At 43.6% G+C, this 21,051-nt stretch overlaps 1 protein-coding gene across 1 annotated transcript in view; it reads right to left on the bottom strand.

The window, feature by feature from the left end:
* The window catches only part of arhgap35a (Rho GTPase activating protein 35a), a 67,731-nt gene that overhangs the window by 5,105 nt on the left and 41,575 nt on the right, over positions 1–21,051 (bottom strand). The window contains exons 2-6 of the mRNA XM_035153532.2: positions 16,914–20,763; positions 10,460–10,601; positions 4,000–4,077; positions 1,864–1,995; positions 20–125 (exon numbers count right to left, since the gene is read on the bottom strand). Of these exons, the coding sequence (XP_035009423.1) occupies positions 20–125; positions 1,864–1,995; positions 4,000–4,077; positions 10,460–10,601; positions 16,914–20,651 (4,196 nt within the window). The 5' untranslated portion in view covers positions 20,652–20,763. The remainder of the gene's footprint in view (positions 1–19; positions 126–1,863; positions 1,996–3,999; positions 4,078–10,459; positions 10,602–16,913; positions 20,764–21,051) is intronic.

The following is a 21,051-nucleotide window of genomic DNA, read 5'->3' as shown; positions in this document are numbered from 1 at the left end:
ACCCGCCGCATTCACTCACTTGAGCAAGTGGCTGGTGACATATTTGAAGACCTCGTAATTCTCCTTGGGGAAGCGGCGCAGAATGTCCTTCATCGTCTGGAAGCGCTGCTCCCTATCGTTGATCTCTGAATGGTGGAGGAGAGAGAGAGAGAGAGAGATGGTAGGTTAGAGGAGGGAAGAAAAGAGGCTGAAAGTAAAGATTAGGGGGAATCTGAGGAAAAGATGTCAAGGGAGTGAGAATGAAGGGTAAAGGAAAGATGAGAGGGGGATTGGGAGGGCAGTGGCCAAGAGGAGAGTTTGAAGATCACAGTGAGAGGAATTGGATTCAGCCCTCAAAAAGGATCTGTACAGGACTCAGTGAGTTTATTCTACAATCGCCAGAGTTTCTCACAACTTGGTGACACACACACACACACACACACACACACACACACACACGCACACACACACACGCACGCACCCACGCACGCACGCACGCACACTCAAAAGGACCTAATATTACAGTTATCATAAATAAATCAGACAAAGCAATACACATTCCAGAGGAACATACCAGGCGTCCACCCATCGAAGTGTCCTACAGCAACACACACACACACACATGCACTGGGTGTGTTGAGCCCGATGGCAGCGAGGAGTGAGTCAGAGGAGCTGACGTCACCCACTAACACAGTCCATCCTGTGTGTATGAGAGCGCGAGGCAGAGAGCAGCAGCAGCGGCGGCCGCAGCAGCGGCGAGAGCAGCAGATGTTCTTCTCCACATCCCAAATGTGATTTACAATCAGGGAATCTGAGTTTGTATTCCCACAATGAGGTCAGTGTGGATCAGAAACAGATTTGAGGCTGAATGACTTCACACGGGCCCGGTTCCCTCCCGCTGTTCATCCATCATCCGCAATCAAAACTTAACCCAACTTCCTACAGCTCATTTAAAGTAATGTCACCATGACAACATCCACCGAAATCCACACATACCCTGCGTCATCTGAACCTTCCTTATTCCCCACCTCTCAGTCTGGTAACAGTTAAATAAATAAAGCATCAATAATTAAATAAATAAAACAGTTAAAAAAGGCCAATTTGCCGTTTTCTTATAAAGCTTCTTCATCTCTGACTCCACCCCACATTCTTTTTCACTCTCTCCTCTTCTTCCTCTGTTGCGACACAGTCTGCAAGAGCTTTATCAGGGCTCTGTCACGGCTGAAGGGTCTCACTGCGGCCATCACACACACACACACACAGACACACACACACACACACACACACACACACACACACACACACACACACACACACACACACACACAGACACACACACACACACACACACAGACACACACAGACACACAGACACACACACACAGACAGACAGACAGAGAGAGCTCGGTGAGTATCAACAACCCTTCAGCCCGGGGGTAAATCTCTCCAGCGAGATGCAAGACTGAGCTACGCCTTAAATCTCTGTTGCGACAGATTACAGGACACAAAAAGAAAAAGAGAGGTGGTGCAGAGTGCAGCAGTACCGTCATTTATCTAAAATATGACCGTTTTCTTATGACTTCATTCAGAGCCACGTTATCCATAGCGCTTGTGCATCGCTCCATCATGTGCAATCATCCCCGCATCCTCCTCCACCCTCTCTTTCTATACTCCCTCCGGCTCCTCGCCGAATGGCAAATCCAATTCTCCCCATGGATGGATTCGGATTGCAAGACTTTTTGCTTGTTATATTAAAGAAAAGTTACAATGAATGGAAGAAAATATTTCAGGCAAAATCCAATATGCCTCGGGTTTTAAAAGACAAACTCTGCCCGACGACCCTCTGTCCTCCCGCCCCCGCCGTACCAGAGCCCCGCAACTTACTGAAGGCCTCCACCAGATCTCCCTGCATGTGGTAGGGCACCAGAGGGTCCGGCAGCTCTGAGAAGAAGGCCTTCATGGCTCCGGCTACTGTGTTCATGGTGAAGTCCTTCTCCACAAGGTCCAGGTTGTGGTCTGGGAAAAGAAAAAGAAGAGTTTGAATCCCACATCACTGTTACATCCGTACATGAATATACAAGAGAGGTGGAGATAATAAACATCTTATAAACACTTTCCGAAATAAAAGCCACAGAAGCTTTGCTGTATTGTTTACTCTATACCAATGATACTAAAGTTTTTTTTATTGTATGCCCCCTCAGGAATTTCAGGACAGAAGTCTCAAACAAAACGCTGCCAATATAATAAAGTTTAAAAGTTACAAAAGAAGAAAAATGTCTCAATACTCATTCTATTTTCCCTGCTTAGACTTCTATGTCATATCTTCTGGTGTTTTATGTTGTAGTGTGTCTGAACCTGGGGACAGTGGTAGGTATTGCTTAGATATCTCTGGGTTTTATGAGACAATATTGCAAATCAATGGAATGGAGTGTTAAAAAAAATTTTAAAAACTTTTGTAGGATTTATAAATCTTTGCTATAATTACTTTGGTTTGTTAAGTATCGCCTTTTCCCCAATCAGAAACAGTTTGGTTTTTGCTTTTACAGAAAATGTGCTTGATCATGATATGGAGAGGTATAATAATGAAAAACTATATTTACAGTGTTTACTTACTGTTTTCACCCATGTTTGTTTCTATATTTGTTTGCCAGATTACAGGATAATTAAAAACTATTAAAGCCAAGTTCAAACAACACGCTTTTCAGCCCAATTTTGCAGTGTCAGACGAGTTTTGAAAGTCAGATCGGAGGCAAATCAGCGTTCAATCAGCAGTTGCCCCTTGATATGTGTAAACTCTTCATAGATGCAATTTGAGAGGCTATGCAACCAACAGAGTCTCCAACACAGTTTCTAGCAGGCTAAATATCAAGTCGGAGACAACTACAGCCAATCAGAGTGCAGGACGGGATATTGTGAATGCACATGTAGTGTTGAGGTGCCGGCTGACTTCTTACACTGCATTTGTTAGTAATCGGGGAAAACAAGCAATAACTATGCTTGTCAGGGACAGGGCAACTCAAACTCACTGCAGGACGTTCACTGCAGGACTATGCAAAAATGACTACACTGATTCCCACCGAACTTGGTCTGGGAGCCTGAGATCATCTTTGCTGATGCATCATTGGATCATTCTCATTAATTAAAGCGGCTAAATAAAAGTAGAACGAACACAAAAAGAAACAGCTCAGAGAACCAAAGACAAGCAAAACCACTTGAGCACCACTCTCGTAGAAAGAGTGTGTGTGTATGTGTGAGCAAGCGGCTTAATTAAAAAAGTAATTTCCTGATAACATTTTGCCTCACAAAGGTAGAATGTGTAGAAAGAGAAAACTAATACAGATAAGGTTTGAGAGTTTCTTTCACAGTCTGAGAGGAGCTCCCACTTTGAGAGCTTCCGAAGTGCAGAGCTTCTGATGCTGCTTCCTCCTGTAATACCTTATCGGAATCTTCAGGGAGCTGATGAAGTGCCATCTTCTGTGCGACTATGAGACACATGCGCTGTAGCTTCACCTGTAATTGTCTTGTCCCGTTGGCCCGCGGCTCAGAATGATTCAGCGCAGCGCTTCAGTTCTGATTACCTGAGCTGGATTTAGCCTCAACCAGGCGTGGACGCACACACACATCCACACAGACCATCTTGCTCTGCTATCTATCTCGACAGCGACATGCTTCATTAACCAAACCAATCTGGAGGTAATTAACTGCCCACACCAGACAGACACACACATGGAGACACACATCGTGAGCTTTTGTACACACACGTGTGAGCATGCACACGCACACTGGAGCAGGTAGATGACTGAGGAGGCAGCTCTGCAGTCTAAAAGGAAGCGAAGGCCAATTCCCTCAGTTGGATTAATGCTCCCTGGTTAATTAAGGAGATCCAGGCTTGTTATAGATAGAAGCAGATGTACACACACACACACTCGTGGCCTTGTATTCACACACACAGCCTGTGAGTGAATGTTTGAAGCAAGGATGAAAAGTATGTGTGAGCCCTGTGAACAGACAGTAACTCACCTTGGTCAAATTGCCGCTGCATGCTCTCCATCTCTGATTTGTTCCCACTGACCCTGTAGATGCCCTCTGTGCTCAAGCCTGAGGAAGAGAGAGAGACAGAGAGAGGGATGTTATTAGCTCAGTGTTTTTTCCATTTGATTAATTTGCCACAAATATCAGGTATTTATAGTCGCTGGTTATTCTTCTTCTGAAACTCTTTTTTACTACAAGGTGTATAGATTCCCTCTGAGGGGCTGATAAAGGAGAGCCACTGCAGGCTGCTCTAATGGCCTCTCCCCATATCCCCTACCATCTAAACACAGTATTAGCACTATTTATTAAACCTATAAAGCACTCCTGCAGGCCTGCTAACAGCCCACTAGTGCACTGTGACAAACAGAGGCTACCTTGGTGCCATACACATTAAAAAAGGGAGTGGTGGAGACTGAGTGGTTTTCCTATGCAACTTCACGTTATTTAGTTAGACATGGCAGAGACATTTAGACAGAGAAAATGCATCCATGTTCACTGCATTGTCACAAAAAGGAGGAAAAGCAGCAATTCTAAAATGTCCATGTTTGAGTTTTAGTAATAGGCAATTAACAAATTTCTATTTAGAGGTGCAAAATATAGTGTAGAGGGCAGCTTGGGCTCTAACACACTGATGGCAGCAGAGCCGAAGTAACTATGTCAGACTTACAACATCTGGAAAAAGCAGATGTAAATCAGTACTATACTGAAAACACACAAAGGGAAACTATCACTACATCGAGAGGTTTACAGATAACTTTGATTCATCTAATCTTGAGTAGCAGCAATGACGAATACTGCAGCAAATTCACAGATCAATATTAGAGGAATGTAACAGGAACTCTTTATTCGTCACCTCAACAAAACAAGAAAAAAGGGCAGGAATGCTGCAGTCAGCTGTTTTTCACATGTTTGTGTTTATCTCACCTCCTGTTTGAAACATGCAGATTTACAGACACTTAAAGTTTCAACAGCAGGTGCAGACAAATCGCATTGATTTTTCTTGACTCTAGGAGCCCTTTTAATTCAGTCTCTGGTCTTTTTGTTGAACTGACAAATACCAATTATCTCAGCTAATATTTCCTCACATCCTGCATCATTTCTAAAACCAGTAGGACCCTACTGTACATATACAATGTTAGTACATACCCCATAAAATCGAATAAGTGAATTTTGCTGAAGCCGTATTCTGCATTCTTGACAGTATTTAAACGTTGGCTACATCCACCGAAGTTTTAGTATTAAAATGCATCAGTATTGTTACGTTTGGGCAATGCTGATGGGTTCTACCAGTAGTGAAGGAAAAATGTTGCAAACTGAACAGCAGAAAATAAATCCCTGCTCTTATTTTTCACTACTGTTGTTTTTTATTCCTTCTTAGTATTTTCTGTAACCAAGCAACCAGCTGCAGAGTAGAGAATCTGCTTCCTGTTTATGCCTGCACACACATTCTCTTTGCAGGTGAATGGTCACATGATTTTCAGGTGTATTCGTATGTACAGGAATTATTACTGATATAGAGAAAAAATTATTGTGTTTTCCCATTAGTAGTATATCTAAAACACAAGCAACCGGGTCACAGCAGGACAGTGACTGAAAGGAAAAGCATGTGTATAACAGGAGAGAGTGAATGCTCCCTTCATCTTGGTTCATTAATACTTTTTTCCAGTTTACAAAAAGATAAGATTTCACCTCCCAACCCTTGATTCCCTCTCCGCACACATTTTGCTGGCAATCGGGGAGACAAAGAGCAATCCAGAGCGGGTGAGCGAGATAGGGAGTGGCAGAAAAAGAGGGAGAGATAGGCAGAGGCAGGGAGGAAATGAGAGAGCTCTCAGTCAAGGCATACAGCATCGATCTCCTCCTTCTACCAATCAATTATCCACAAAAGCTTTTCTAGCCAGACACTAAGAAAACAGGGATGGGACAGATAGGGAGAGGGGAGTAGTGTAGCAGCGGTAGGGGAGAGAGAGTGTGAGGGAGATTGGGGGAAAATAGGACAAGCACCCAAGGATGAGGAGAGATAGTGGAGGAGTGTGAGGACGCATAGGAGTCAGGGTCAGACTGATGAAAGAAGGAATGAGAAAAAATAAAGGGATTAAGATAAGGAGGGGTGTATACAAGGCTAGGAAATGTGCTTGAAACAACAAAATGCATTGAAGACGGAGGTTGTGGAAGAGGTGGAAGAGGGGAAAGAATGAAAGAGCAGCAGAGGAAGAAGCGCCAGAAAGGTGAGCTCTGCGAGGCAGCATCCTCTTCCTCTGGGTTCAAACAAGGCACGGGCACTTCCTGAGGTCAATGTAAATCCGAGCACTTCCTGCAACAAACAAATGTTTCATCTACATCCTCTACTTGCCCTAGCCCTGATGAAACAACATAACTTAACCAATTATAGTGCAGTTTAGGATAGATCATTACTTTAATCTGATTTTTGCATATATCCTCATGAACTACACACATACACAGACAACTAAAAATGAACCCATCTATTGTCGTTTCAGAGCTTCCAGCAACTCTCAAATGGCTAAAAACACACCTGAGAACCTGCAATTAAACAAACTCAGAGAGCGATAAATACTGCTGCAGTTAGCAGTTGCGCTCCGGTGGCACGTTACTGTCTAACAACACTTCAGCCCAGGCCCCAGCGTTTCTCTGGGTTCTGCAGCCCAGGGGCTGACTTCATAGTTTACCATGGAGACAGGCAGTCGCTGGGTGCTGCCCTTTACGTCGCTATGGAGGCTCCTAAGGCCAGCAGATATGCCTGCACACCCTAACGCACAGTCATCACCTCAGCACCCAAGAGCAGAACACACTGAGCCTACCACGCTAGGAGCCGAGGAGAGATAACAGCAGTCACTCTATGGATTGATTTTATAAAGCTGCTTTTCTACCATCTCCGAATGCATGAAAATAACACAAAATAGCAAAGCCACTCCTATTATACTCCAGGACAAAGGGAGAGAGCTACGGAGCATGAATGAAAAAAGCAACAAAGACGACGTTTGAATAGAAAATATAAAAGCAGAAAACAGAAATTAAGAGTTTTTTCTTCAGTACGTTTGTGCATTTAGAGCCAAAACAACAGGACTGCAGGATTGTATATGCTTTCGAATACATTCAAAATGCCAGTCTGGTTTGGGAGAGACATAACATACATAATCCCTTTTCAGACATGAACTTCAGAAAATTGAGTCTGGACATTCTTCAGACTTTGTCTTTCACATATTAAGAACTCAGACGTGAGTTCAGGTAAAGGGTGGAGCCTGGGTAGAGTGTGCAGGAGGCCGGACATAACATATAAAAATCACGTTTTTGTTTACAGTATATCAACATCTGCGTTGGCCCTTATCGCCAAAACATATTGAACCCTGTTGTCTTTCTAAATGGGCGTTTTCTTCTGCGTCGTCTATGTGTATGACACCTCTTTTTCTTTCTGATTCTTCTTTTTCCAGTTTTGCATCCATTGTGTGCTATAAACATGAAGAATTATAAACATAAGTGCAACTCTGAAAGCCGCGATATATATATATATATTTGTGTCAAATGGTATCATTCTTTAGTGTAAAAAATGAAAGTTAAGTTAAGATATATGAACACAGAACTATAAGAGGATTATCAATGACATTTTGACATAAAACTGCGTTTGGGTTTAAGTTAACCATGAGTATTGCTGTTTGAGGTAAAGGGAAAAGGGAAGGATGTAGGTCAAAGCTGCTGGTCTAGGGTCAGCCTTACGACGTCACTCATTATCAGCTCACACTAAAGTGACAAACACCGTGTCGGCGCTGTGTGGTCTTTTCCTGTGTGTGTCTTTATACGCACAGATTGTAGGCGTAGATACGGGATAAGTAAAGTCTGACTTACGGCAACTACAATCCAAACTAAATAAGACATTGTAACTCATTTCCCCTTCCAGCCTTAGTAATTCTCTGTATACGTGTGCCATTCTGCTCCACATGTAAACAATATGGTTCTGCAAACATTCTCAGTTGATCCGACTTTAAGATGTGTGAGGCTGTAATACTCGCACATACTCACAAGAACAAGCTAAACACAAAGAAAAGAGATGAGCCCAAACGTTAATCCAATTTCCGACGTTGTGATATTGATCGGACAGAGGGAGCTATCGGGTAGAACATTACCTGGCAACCCCCTGGCCCCACCCACACCCACACACACACCTGACAAGAGGAAGGGGAGCGAGGGGGGGGTAAACAAAATTACAGTGAATTGAGAGGTGAGGATAGGACCGGGGGAGAAATAGAAATATGGGTTAGGAAGATGATGAGAGTAATCAAAAGTGACAAGTGAAGGTACTTGGAGAGACGGAGAGAGAAGGATGGGCGGATCAGGAGAAACAAGGGCCCCATGCAGAGAAAGGAGGGGAGAGGAAACATGGGATTAGGAGGAATATTGAGACAGTGAGCGAGGGTAAAAAAGTGGAAAGCACCTCTGAACGAGCAGCGCATTCATCTTAAGTGCGCACTCACACACACACACAGCTTGTATAGACGTAAATTCAACCAGTTTTTCTCCTTCATCCAGAAGTAACTGCTGTGACTGCTCCAGTTAACATGTGAACGGGTGAGGTGAAATCCAATGTGATGCCTTGTTATCTAGAGCTGTGCCCCGACACTCCTACACAGAGGAAGGCGGTGGATGTTTTGAACGGCTGCAGTAATCCACAAATACATGGTCTTTTATCAGCACAGAGATTACAATGGAATGCATTGGCACGTCAGTAAGCAACAGCAATGTGTTGACAAACTCACTTTTTTAAACTCAACGCACACCCTGGAGGCTGATTAAGAGAATTTCAAGGAAAGAGTGTGGGTATTCTAATTAAACATTACTTAGATGTATGATAAAGTATTGTAAACCACAATAAGTTACATTTAGGGCAAACAGTCAAACCCAATAAGCCTGACATCTTGTAAATAGACTGTATTTATATGGAGCGTTTTTTGTCTTATTGGCCAAATTCACAAACACATGCAACGAAATTTGGGGTTCAGTATCTTCACAACAGAGTTCCAAATGCACAGGCCGGGGATCGAACCACGGACCTTCTGGTTAGTTGATGACCTATTCGAACTACTAATCCACAGCTGCCCATCCATCAATAACATTGTCCTTTAGCAACCAATAGGGAATTTACATTTCACAGTTATAAATACTTTCTAGGATGATCCAGTATTTTGAGACGCAATATTTTTTCAACTAGTCTAAATGATTAATTCAGCCTTACTACGAAATAATCTCAAATCATAGACAATTTTTGTTGTTGAAGTTGTAACTTAGATTTAGTTATCATATTCTGAGACAATTAAATGTATAAATGGTGAAAATTCCCAAGGGCTCACATTCTTTTTCTTGCCACTAATGTTGGTCAAATAAAGACGGGACAGATCTTTCAACTTGGTATTCGTTAGTTGGGTTGACTTTATAAGCTGTTCTTGATTTCTAGAGGAGTTTCAAGGAAATTACAAACACTCCATCTAAACAGAACAACAAAATAAACAATACATTAAATATACAACTAATAAAAATGTTGAGATGTTTAATGTTAGTGGGGTGGGACATTCTGACTACATGAATAAGGGGATGTGAACAAATATTTATACACATGCGTTGTCCCTGCACTAAGTCGCCTGTGAACAGCTGGTGGCAGGTTGAGAGGCAAGCTGGCAGTCCTGGGGCAGTGGGACACAAGAACAGCCTGGCAGGGGGTCTGGCATCTGGCCAATAAGGTTAGAGGAGACTATGATACCACATCTGTGTTCCCAGTACTCTCCCAGAGAGGAGAGGAAGAGGAAGAGGAAGAGGAGAGGAGAGGAAGAGGAAGAGGAAGAGGAGAGGAAGAGGAGAGGAAGAGGAGAGGAGAGGAGAGGAGAGGAGATATACTTTCACATTATACTTAATGATAAACCTATTTGTTTTTTCTTATCACCCCATTCATCTGAATATGTCTCTAATGACTCCCTCTCAAGGTAACACAGAATACTAGGTAAGGATTTATGTAACGTGTATATGTAAACAGGCACCACAATTAATTTTGCCTTTGTTATCATTTAGGTTATTAAAACAAAACTGGGTAACGTCCCTGGAACCATTTACCAAACCTTAACAAAGAACAGGAAAGACACAACAGAGAGCAAAGACGCAGGTGCATTTGTATGATAACATGCTGTAACATGAGTGGGATATAAGGAGAATGATATTTTTACAATCTTAGTGGTGAATGTAACAAACCCACCAACATCCCAAGAGGTATAAAATACAAAATATATGAAAAGAGAGTAACTAAAAGAGACAGGTAGCGCACATAAAAAATCTGAAGAAAAAATAAATATTTAAATGACTGAAAACAACAACCTGTGCTGTGAACAACTGGATACCTTTAAATATACTCAGAGTACACCTCAGTATGTAAAGTATAAGAGTTTCTTACCGGTCGTTTCAATGAAGCGGATGCACTTCTCGATGAAGACTGGGATTGGCCTCTCAGGGGAGACCACAGTGGCCAGTGGCACCCCGAAGTAGTTGCTTTCACAGGGTTTTGAGATGGAATGCCTGGGTTTGGCTCGAGGTTTCTGAAAGAGGAAAGTTGACAAGATTGGTGAGAGTCCCTCAGAGGAAATCCAATATTATTTGAGCCTAATTGACATGGACACGGCTGACGTAAGCAAACATTTCCAAAATGCCACTGAGCCCTGGGGGCAATTTTATTTAAATGACTTGATTTAGAGGGAAAAGATCATGACCTTGTTTTAAAATCTTTTATCAACAAACACATGCACACACCCATCCCACACATTCCTTCAAACTGATAAGTGATCATACATTCCTGTCTTAAAGCCTGTTGTGTGCGTCAGTGAGAAATATATCAGCTTCTTCATCACTCTGCTCTCTTCATCCTTCCTTTGGTGTCACACCATGTTTCTCTTCTGCTTACTCTCTACTGCACTGCAGCTCTCAGATAATCAAACTCTCTTACTCGTTTTTTAATCACTTTTTAACTCCTGTTAAGAGACCTCCAATACACTCCTGCAACATCCTCTGCCTGCATCCGTATGGCTGAAGCATCAGTAGTAATTGTACTGTGCTCTAATGGTCTTCGGTGGGACTGTTTTGACGGCCCCTAAGGCCTGCATCTCTAGTAAGTCTGTCAGGCCCCCCTGAGGCACTGTCCTGGCAGGCTGGGTGGTGAGGCAAGGATGCATGGTTGGCTGCTTACATGGAGTGTGGGTGCAGAGCAGGCCTGAGAGACAGACACAGGAGAAGGAGCAGGAGTGCTCATTAGAGAGAGAGGGAGCCCAGCGTGCCCTCTGCTCCATTTACTGGCCTTGCTCCCCTCCACCAAACATGCTGGATACCACGTATACACATTCTCGCTTACAGCGTTACTCACAGAAACAAGCAGGGGAACGCTAATTGAGACTGGGGTGATCAACGAGGGCTCACCTAGGCTATTGTCTGAATATTAAGATGAAACTATTCCGTTTTTTTATCTTCTTTTTCAACTGGCTCAAATTTGCCAAGCTATTATCTTCCATTCAGTTTTTACCCGACAGATACATATGCAGCCCTATGTTATCTGCTAGTATGTGCTTGTTAGAGATTTATCATTATCACTGCATATGTATGACAATAACAAAAAAAGACCTAGCTAGGCAGGAAACTTTATAATACCTATACTGTCAAAAATGTTTGGTATATTTGTATTTTTTTCTCAATTCTAGTCAAGCCACTTCTCAAAACAATAACATAATTTACTCTATATTTACTCTTACTTTCAACTGCATGTCACATGTCACAAGAATGAGGTCCCGTGTTGACTCCGCTGAGAGAGCTCGTTTCAGTCATTAAAAACCTTGTACTGTTATGCTATTGCTATTATGTAATGATCTTGGTTATTCTATAAACCTAGCTTTATGATGCATGCGCCTCTGCTCTAATGTACTGCTCTGCAAGGATATGAGGCTTAAACAAATGTAAAATTGTAGACACAAGAGAGAATATAGGTATACAGAGACTACACTACACTCTGGTTTCTGGGGATTCACAGGCTTTGATCAGTTCAACGTAAATGTGAAATAATCCTACTGTGGAATCGTCTCATCAAAAAGACGTTGTGTGTGTATGTGGAGTAAATCATACAAATCTCATGAGGGCAAAAGAGCTTTACTCATTTCTGAGAAGGTGGGTATCAAAAGCAATCATTTGTGTTGTAGTGGTAACTAAATTAAAAGTAGGTTGTTGTTGCAGTTTGGATACAAGATGGTTTGAGAACACTTAGAGGATACAACAATGCGAGGATGATGATGCCCATAAAGTGTGAGTTACACCGAAGGAAAACAGGCACATCACAAATTAGCAACGAGAAAAATTGTACGTAACAGCTTAGCAGTCGCTGCTGTTGGTACGATTGAAGGAAGAAATGCCCTCAAACAAGCAGCAATTCAAGACCTAGCAAAGCATCTCAGGGGAGGAAACTCTGCATTTGGTTTCTGGACTTCAGGCAATCGTTGACTACAAAGGATTTTGTTCTATGTACAAAAGTTCATAATTTTAATTAGAGTTATTACTCAGTCTCTTTCTAAATCTCTTGGTTTTAGCTCCTGTCTCTTTAAGGTGCCCCTTTAGATAAAGCCCAGTCCGCTCTGATTGGGCAACTGGCACACTCCTACTTTACCGGGTTTGTTCACAGGCCGTGCCAGACTAGTTGCACAGTTGAGCTGGTCTCCTTCCTCCAGCCGTTGATCAGGTTGATTGATTCAAAACTTTCCAAGAGGAAATCAGACTGTGTAAACTGTGTGATTTAGGCGTAGGGGGGAATGAGTCCCGTTTTCTTTTGTACTGTACAAATTTGGATAATTCAATATGAGCTAATCTTCCCTGAAATGACTCCACAAAATCCCTGAAATAATCTGGTGTACACTCTGATGAGATAGATTATTTTATTAGTATTTATTTTAATCTCTCCAGCACTTCAGTAATGTGGATTTGTCTACCATTTATGACACCAGAGAACAGCTGTCTGAAGATTTGATCGTGAGAGGTGCTTCTCTATTTTTGGACTATCTGCTGTTTAAATATGTGAACACGGCACACGGCATTCATTCATGTCCTCGTTCATATCTTCACCCAGACTTATCTTTTATACAAATCTATTATGCAAAAAGTAGACACTGACTGGTCTACTGGAAGTGTCGACACCGAATTCAACAAAAGTCCCTGTGCTGAAATATGTGGTTAAATTAATTGCAAACTTTCCCTGGAAATCAGTTCCTGTTACTTCTCATTTATCTTTACATTATGACCCCACGTGAGCAAATTCCTGCCTGGAACTTTTCACAAATCACTGCCAGCTACCTCCGCCGCCATTCTGCCCAATCCCTCTGTGACACCCCCCCTCTGAACATACAGAAGTTGTCACACTTATAGGTTTTTAGCTGTGTACATAGTGGACATGTAAGGTTTGAGCACAAGAGTATTTAACTGAATGAAAGGGGCAGTAATAATAGAAATTATGTGACTAGACTCCCTGGCAGCTTGAGTTTGTAGCTCCAAGTAGCAGCTCATAATCTATTTGTGTCTCATCACACTGACTGTGTTTTGCATCTGTGCCCCAATCTCACTTTAGCAGAGCATCTTTATGCTCCCCCCTTCTCTCATCCACCCACTCTTCTCTCTCACTGTCGTCTACCCCTGCAGTTTTGCCTTCTGGCCACTCCTTTTTAGCTGCTGACTGAGACAGGATATGTTGCCAGCGCTGAGAAGACAAAACAGACCTCGACCACAAAAGACAAACAGAACATATCCTTAATAATAGCATACAGACACCATGGTGAGCGTTTACATACACTGTACGCTGTGGGATGCTGAAAAACAAACCCACAAATGTAAAAAAACAAAAAGTCATATCAATTCAATGGAAAACTCTTATCTCTCTCTCCTGAATCTTTATTTCTTGTCTCCCTCACTCCTATTTCTTGCACGAGGACACTAGACTGGAGCTAGGTGACTGAGGAATTTGAAGCATTCCTCTTGCTGGCTGAGGAGGTTTGAAAAAAAAAAGCTGCAAGAGAGAGAGGAAACATTTCCGGACTCTTGCTGAGGGAGGGCGGGCGGGACAAAGACACGGTTGGTCATTGCCTGTGGTAAAGTGGGTTTTAAAATTGGCTCAGTTCGGGCTGAGCGGCAAAAAATCATAACAACAATTATCACATTATAATTGTCTTCAATAGCAATATAACAAAAGCTTAGTATATATCAAAATAATGCTTGTGTATTGTGCAAGCACAATGAGAGCTCTTGAATAAATAAAAACTTGAAAGCAATAACGATTTGACACCAAAATAATTAAAGATATCTAATTAAATGAACATGTCTATAATAAATTTTTTAGCCCAATGACCCAGCCCTATCTAGTTTAGTCTTTAGTCTTGTGTGGATAACTGACCTGAACCCACCTGTCAGAAACCTAACAAGTAGTGTTGATCGCGTTGGTCTGGCTTTGTACTTGATTTTTCATGCTGCCGTGCCTGTAATCCAGCCAAACATCGGCTTCAGGTCGGGTTCGAACACAAAAATGTCTGTTGGGTTTGGGTCAAGCGCGGTTAATTTTCTCTTTTCTCTCTGACAGGTTTGGACAGAAAATTGTGGCCTGAGCCGCACTCTAATCTAGTTTCAATTATTTATTCCTACCTGTCATGACAGTAATAGGTTGACAAGACACAAAGGCTCCAGCCAGAAAAGTGTTCACACTGCATAACATCCAAGGCTCCACTATTAAACCAAATGAAACTCTGACTTTGAATTAAATCTGGTCGATTACACGCCAGCAACGGGAGCGGCTGATTCTATCACCGGGTCACCACTACTATACATTTCCCTCAGATGTTCAAAACTCAATAACACATAATCCTGAGGGGATTTCAAGGTGCAGCAAATTGGAAATGGGCTCTTATCTTTGAAATGGCTGCTTAGAAAAACAGGTGATGGAACTTGATCACTTTCTTACAACCACAATTAAGCCATAATGGCCTGTAATGTGAATATCCAGATCTCAGACCTGCTGTAGGGCACAAATCAGAGGCTCTAATTAGAGTAATGATGAGAGCACTGATCTAAATTCTGCTGGGTTTCATTTTCCTGGGGATTTGTTTATGAGACAAGTAGGTTTATAATGTGTCATGTGATACTTAATTGATCCCTCTTTCGAGTTGGGTTGAGGGTTGGGTAAAAGTCAGTAAAACTGGAGATTGTATGAGGTGTGGGGCTTGGACTGTGATGTGCACTTCATTGGTAGTTTGTCTGACTGATGAACTACCTGATGCCTGGTGTTTGAGCGATCCTGGCACACCTTCTTCAGAAAGACAAATGGCACTGAGTAAACTATGAACAATGTCAGTTTGTGCATAAAGGAGAGCACGCAGTTGAAGCAGTTAAGAGCTACGTGAGATGACAGCCTTCATGCAGGTACTTGGACATCACAGCTGAGTGTGTGAAAACATTAATCATCCTCCTCCTGTTCCACCCTACTGACAGCCACAGTAATTATCACAGACGCACATGCACAACGAAGACAACTGTAACTCCTATTCAACTGGCACCTCTGTGCCAAGCCATGTGTGTGAATGAACAGCATACCAAGCTGATAAGCCTAATGGTGTAAGGTCGAAAGTATCGCCGCAAGACGTGTGAGGGACAGAAATGAACACGAGAGGGACGGACTAGAAAAGAATTGAAGTTGGTGGGGGGGAAACCTTCAGCAGAAAAATAGAAAGGAAAGACAGATATGAGGAGAACATAATAGGGAGAGAGACAGAGTGTGACAAGAATATGAAAAGAGGCAGAAAGTATGAATCAGTAAGAGGGGAGGACAAACGCTATGAATATGAAAGAAAGGATGAAAAGAAAGCCAAGCTGTGACACAGTAGAATTGGGAGGCACGTACTTCACTGCAGTGCTACAACAGTGAACAGTAAAAAAACACTGCTCTCACTAGATGATGCTGATGTTGATCACTAATGGCACATTAACTGAGTCCTTTAGCATTTATGTTGTCAAGCATGGGCCATTGAGACAAGAAGCCATATACAAGTAAGGATGAAGGCAAGTTGATTACAGAATCACGTTGTGTAAATTACAAGTAGAGTGGGGTATTTCACAACTCCTGTTTTTCTAATTTGATGCTCCTTACTACTATAATGTCATGAAATGCAGGGATGTGTAGAGAGACATGACATTAGGTTTAATTTATTTTTATGTGCCACTATAATAAGAATTGTAAGATGGAAGTTGACGCTTTCAAAACATTATTATTTCAGCTCTCATATACTGGAAAACCAGATGCAATCAAGCAGACATACACAAGCGCAATAAAAATAGTACAGTGACTGTGGCCCAGTCCCAATCATTTAGAGTTCTGTCTTCTGGTGTAAAAGTTTGGTGACTGAAGTCTCTTTCCCTCTGATGATCTGGCTAGTTAAGAGGGCTCCCGCAGAGCAGTCAGGGGAAAACATGGAAGACATGCTTTCAGAGGAACCAACCCCCAGTATGTCATGTTTTCACTGAGCTATACTGAACTGATCAGTTATTGCTCAAACTTTGTAGTTAACATTGTAATCCACCAAAGCAAACTGTGTTGAATCTCAGCCCCCAGATTATACAGAGGATTATGGACATTTTATCTATTCTGTCCATAACAAATTACCTATGTAAACATAACAACAACATTGTTTATTGCTGAGGTAGTCATTGAAAATGACTTAATCAAAATTACCAAGTGTTGTACTTGGGCAGTGGGAGTGTTCCTGGGTAAATATGCAACATCTTAAAACAACATTTGCTAACTGCTGTTCAGACTATATAAATGTTTGGAAGCGATCAACACTAACCTTTGTATTTCTGCGCAGGCTCTTGAGGATATTCCTTCTTTTAGGGTCCTCAATCTCCTCAATGGAGTTTTCCTTTTGGGCTCCTCCGTCATCCTGGCTAGCCTTGGGTGGACCCCCCATCTCATCATCACTGCCTATAGAGAAGCTTGTCCTGAAACTGCTGAACTTGCCAAGTCGTTTGGATCTGTCTCTGTAAAGCTTAGGTTTTACTCCGATGGCAGACAACTTTCTCCTGCGTTCCAGTGAGCTACTGTCCGCCTCACTGTCGGAACCATTCCCTCCAGCGCTCCCGTTGGAGTGACCTTTGCTGGCGTTACGGATGGTGATAATTTTGCCCTGTGTGCTGTCATGAGGGACAGAGTAAATATTCTCCTCTTCTGTGAGTCGAGGTTTGCTCACAGCATCCATGGGCTCAGCATAGTCGGAAGGGTCATAGCCACCATCGCTACCTGGAGCCCAGGTGACAGCTTGGGGCAAAGAGCGGCGGTTGGTACCACCTTGCGTGTCCATGAAGGGGCTGAGGTTAACCTTACGGACAGGCTTGGGCTTCACTTGAGGAGGAATCTTGTTGTTAAGCTTGCTCTCAAAGGTGCTAAGCTCAGAAATGACAGAGAAGGTATCACTTGAATCCAGATCTGGCAGCTTGAAGCTCCCTAGGTGAGAACTCAGGCTACCATCCTCCCTCAATGTGGGGTAAGGGGGTGATGGGTCGATGTCATCCTCAGAGTCCATAAGAATGTTAACTGGACTAGGAGAGCCACAGCGAGAGCTTATGCTGTCGTTGGTACATGCCTCAGCCACATGATCATACATGTGTGTGGCCTCAACAATAGTGTGCTTCTCAACCACATCCTTGAGGAAGGGCTGGAAAAGGTCTATCTTATGAAGGCCCCCTACCACCCCACCATGTCCACATATTACTGTATTAAACCTGGCCTCAATTTCATGGGCAAGTTCATCTCCCTGACTGACCTGCTCCTTAGCTGACTCTGAGTCTGACAACTCCATCTGACTCTCCCCTACAGCTAGCAACTGGACTGGGATGATGTCTTGGACCTCACACAGGAAAGCACATAATGTCTCCATAGAGGCCTTGCGGCGAGCAGAGTAAACTGCAATATAGCCATGGACCAGCCTTGTCTTGCGGAGGGAGAATGTGGAATGGAAAGAGAGTAGTGACAGTTCAATATTCTGCCTCTGACCTCCTATACTGAGATCCAGCAGAATGGAGGTGCCACTGCTAAGAGAAAAGGCAGGACGACAATGCTGGGGCAACAGGAAGGGAGCAAGCAGCTGGTCTAGGTCGTACGTGTCTCCGCACATCAGGCACATGACTATCCTCAAGTCTGCCTCTAGACCTGGCTGGGACTGTGAATCTCTGAAGGCAGAGGATGGAGGGGGCAAGGGAGGGGAACTGCTCCCTATGCTTCTCCTTAAATCTAAGAGACCCTTTAGCATCTGGTTGATCTGCCTCTCGCTTACATTGCGTGTGTAGCCCATACCTGGAGAGGCAGGGTCTAGGTATGTACACTGCAGCTTTCCAGCCACCTGCTGTCCCTGTTGGATAAGAGTCTGAGCTGTCTCACCCCCAATATCCCCTATGGACCCCACACCCCGCTTGGTGACCAGAATGAGGGACAGCGGGAGTTGTGCTAAGCTGTTTTCCCTTTCCCTTCTGCTTATAGTTGACTCTCTAAGCTTCTCTATACTCTCGACAACATACGAGAGGGATTCTTTTGAGTTGTACAAACACAGGCAACCATGGGGTGTGAAAGTTGGTGTGTGGAAGGAATTGACTGGCAGACGTACGTTGCCCTCAATAGGACGAAGGGCTAACTCATACATCTTGCCATCTAACACGTACCGGTCATCACTGCTGCACAAGGCCCTTATCTCATTTGCCATCTCTCTGGCTAGCCCATCTTTTCCTAGGATGACAAGATTTATCCGTTCAGCTCTACCCCCTTCCAGTCTTGAAGTGTCTGATGATGGGTAGCGGGTAGGGAATCTGGAGGCCAGAATTTGCTCTAACTTGCTGTCCACACAGTGGGGGCTGTTGGGACAGGTGTCCTTTGTGGGGTGGTAGACAAAGTGGATATGTTTCAATACCAGAGCATCCCTTTCTGCCTGCAGTTTCTGCAGGGCTTTAAACCTTTGCTCTTCACCCAACACCTCCTGAATGGCTCCCATTTTCTCTTTACTTGGCTTTGCATCCACTTCAAGCTCATAAAAGAGCTCAGAGTATTCGAGAAGCAGTTCCTGAAAGTCCTCTTTGGCTCGGTCAATGATTTCCTTCTGGTGTTTGTTGTAGATATCCAGATATTCCGCCTCATCCAGCCACTGGTAAAAGTCTTCATTCATGATGAAGCTTCGGGCCTCCTCCCATGGTTTCCCTGGTGTGATGAAAGGAGAGATACTTAGCTTCTCCTTGAACTCCCATCTCATCTCAGCCCGTCTTCGCTCATTCCTTAGCTGCTCCAGGTGAGTCTCATAGATATTTTCAGCTGCAGGGGTCTCCAGAAGATCCTGGGGGATTCGATCATCCTCTATGTTATCAATGTGTGGTGTGGTCTCCCAAGGGGTGTCATCTAGCACAATAAACCATTGGGAGAAATCTCTCTTTGTCTCAAGGACTTTCTGAACTCCAGACCAGCTGAGGTGGTCTATCTCATCCAACTCTGGTAGCAGCACAGACAGGGCCTGTGGTAGAGTAGTTAGATAGGCCTTCCTACGTTTCTCTATATGGTCTTGCTTGAGTCTATGCACATGCTGTTGGAAAAGCTTCTTGGCTTTAGCTGTCCCCTCAAGGAAAATGTAGTCCTTGTACTCGGGGGCAGACTGCATGCGACGACTGACAGTCGGCCATGTCTCATTGTGGTTTTTCACAATTCTGGTCACCAGCCACTCATAGCGGTCTTTGGCTGAGGCAATTTGTTGACTCTGCTGTTTTAATGCCTCAAAGTAAGGAATAATTTTGGGCTTTCCCCTACCCTTATCTATTAGCTGAACCAGTGTAAGAAAAGCTGAGTCAACATTGACATTAGAGCGTGCTGATGTTTCTACCACCTGCAGGTTCTTCTTGGCAAGGGCAAAGGTGTGTGAGTCTTTAATATAGCGCTCAACTCCTTCATCACATTTGGTAAGAACCAGTACCACTGGTTTCTTCGTCTTGGCTAGCTGGTTGTACAGGTTTGTGACAAACTTCATCTGGTCCTCAAAGCTACGGTTCATCCCCCTGCTAACATCCACACAGAGTAAGAAGCCATCCACCATTAGCTTGCCTTCAGGCATCTGTTTCTGCTCAAAGTCCTGCTCCAGCCCCAGCTGATCTGTGCAAAAGTACATCAGCTTCTCAGCTGAGGCCAGCTTGCTGGAAGCTGCCCTCTTGATGTAAGGCTGGAGCGCTGTGCTTCGGTGCGGCTGGAACGTCTGATCATCGATGAACTCGGTCTGCTCCACAACATTCATACGGCATTCTGGCCCCTCCTCCATTGTCCGCCCAGCCTCTCCCCAGAACAGGAAGTGGTCATTGTTCACCACACGGCCCCCAAAGTCACTTGTGCTGAGGACAGAGGTGTGGTCTAGGTAGAAGTCATCTGCACTTGGCCGGACAAAGCGGTTACACAGGCAGGACTTGCCCACACCACACTGGCCCTTCTCCTTCTCCGTGCCGGACAGCCCGACCGCGACCAGGTTGTAGATGGGTGCCCGGACATCTTGCTTTTTGGCCATCATCATCGCTGGCAGAGGCTCATCCTGCCATGCTGGCCGCTAGCTCTAGGGTGATGGGAAGGCTGCCAAGGAAGGTGGGTTTCCATGCAAAGGGAGCTCACTGGACTGGGGTTTGGACCTGTATAATAGAAATACAAAGAGAGAGAGAGATAATTAATGTAAAGATTTATAGAAAAAACATTCCATTCCACTGACAGGCTTTATTATTAGAGAGCTATTGTGTCTCTCATCTAGGCTCCTACTGTGTGGCTATGTGCGGTTAATGATGTTTAATCTGTGATCCTATTTCTCCACTGAATGTTTCCTGAAAAGATTGAGGTCAGTGGCAAAGCAGCTGGAATGCTGCAGATTACTTAACACAGCTGTAGTTTCGAAAAAGGCAATTTTCCCCCATTTAACTCATTCA

The sequence above is a fragment of the Hippoglossus stenolepis genome, chromosome 4 (assembly GCF_022539355.2).
Source record: "Hippoglossus stenolepis isolate QCI-W04-F060 chromosome 4, HSTE1.2, whole genome shotgun sequence".
NCBI classification, from domain to species: domain Eukaryota; kingdom Metazoa; phylum Chordata; class Actinopteri; order Pleuronectiformes; family Pleuronectidae; genus Hippoglossus; species Hippoglossus stenolepis.
This window is presented reverse-complemented; position numbering and strand designations above follow the sequence as displayed.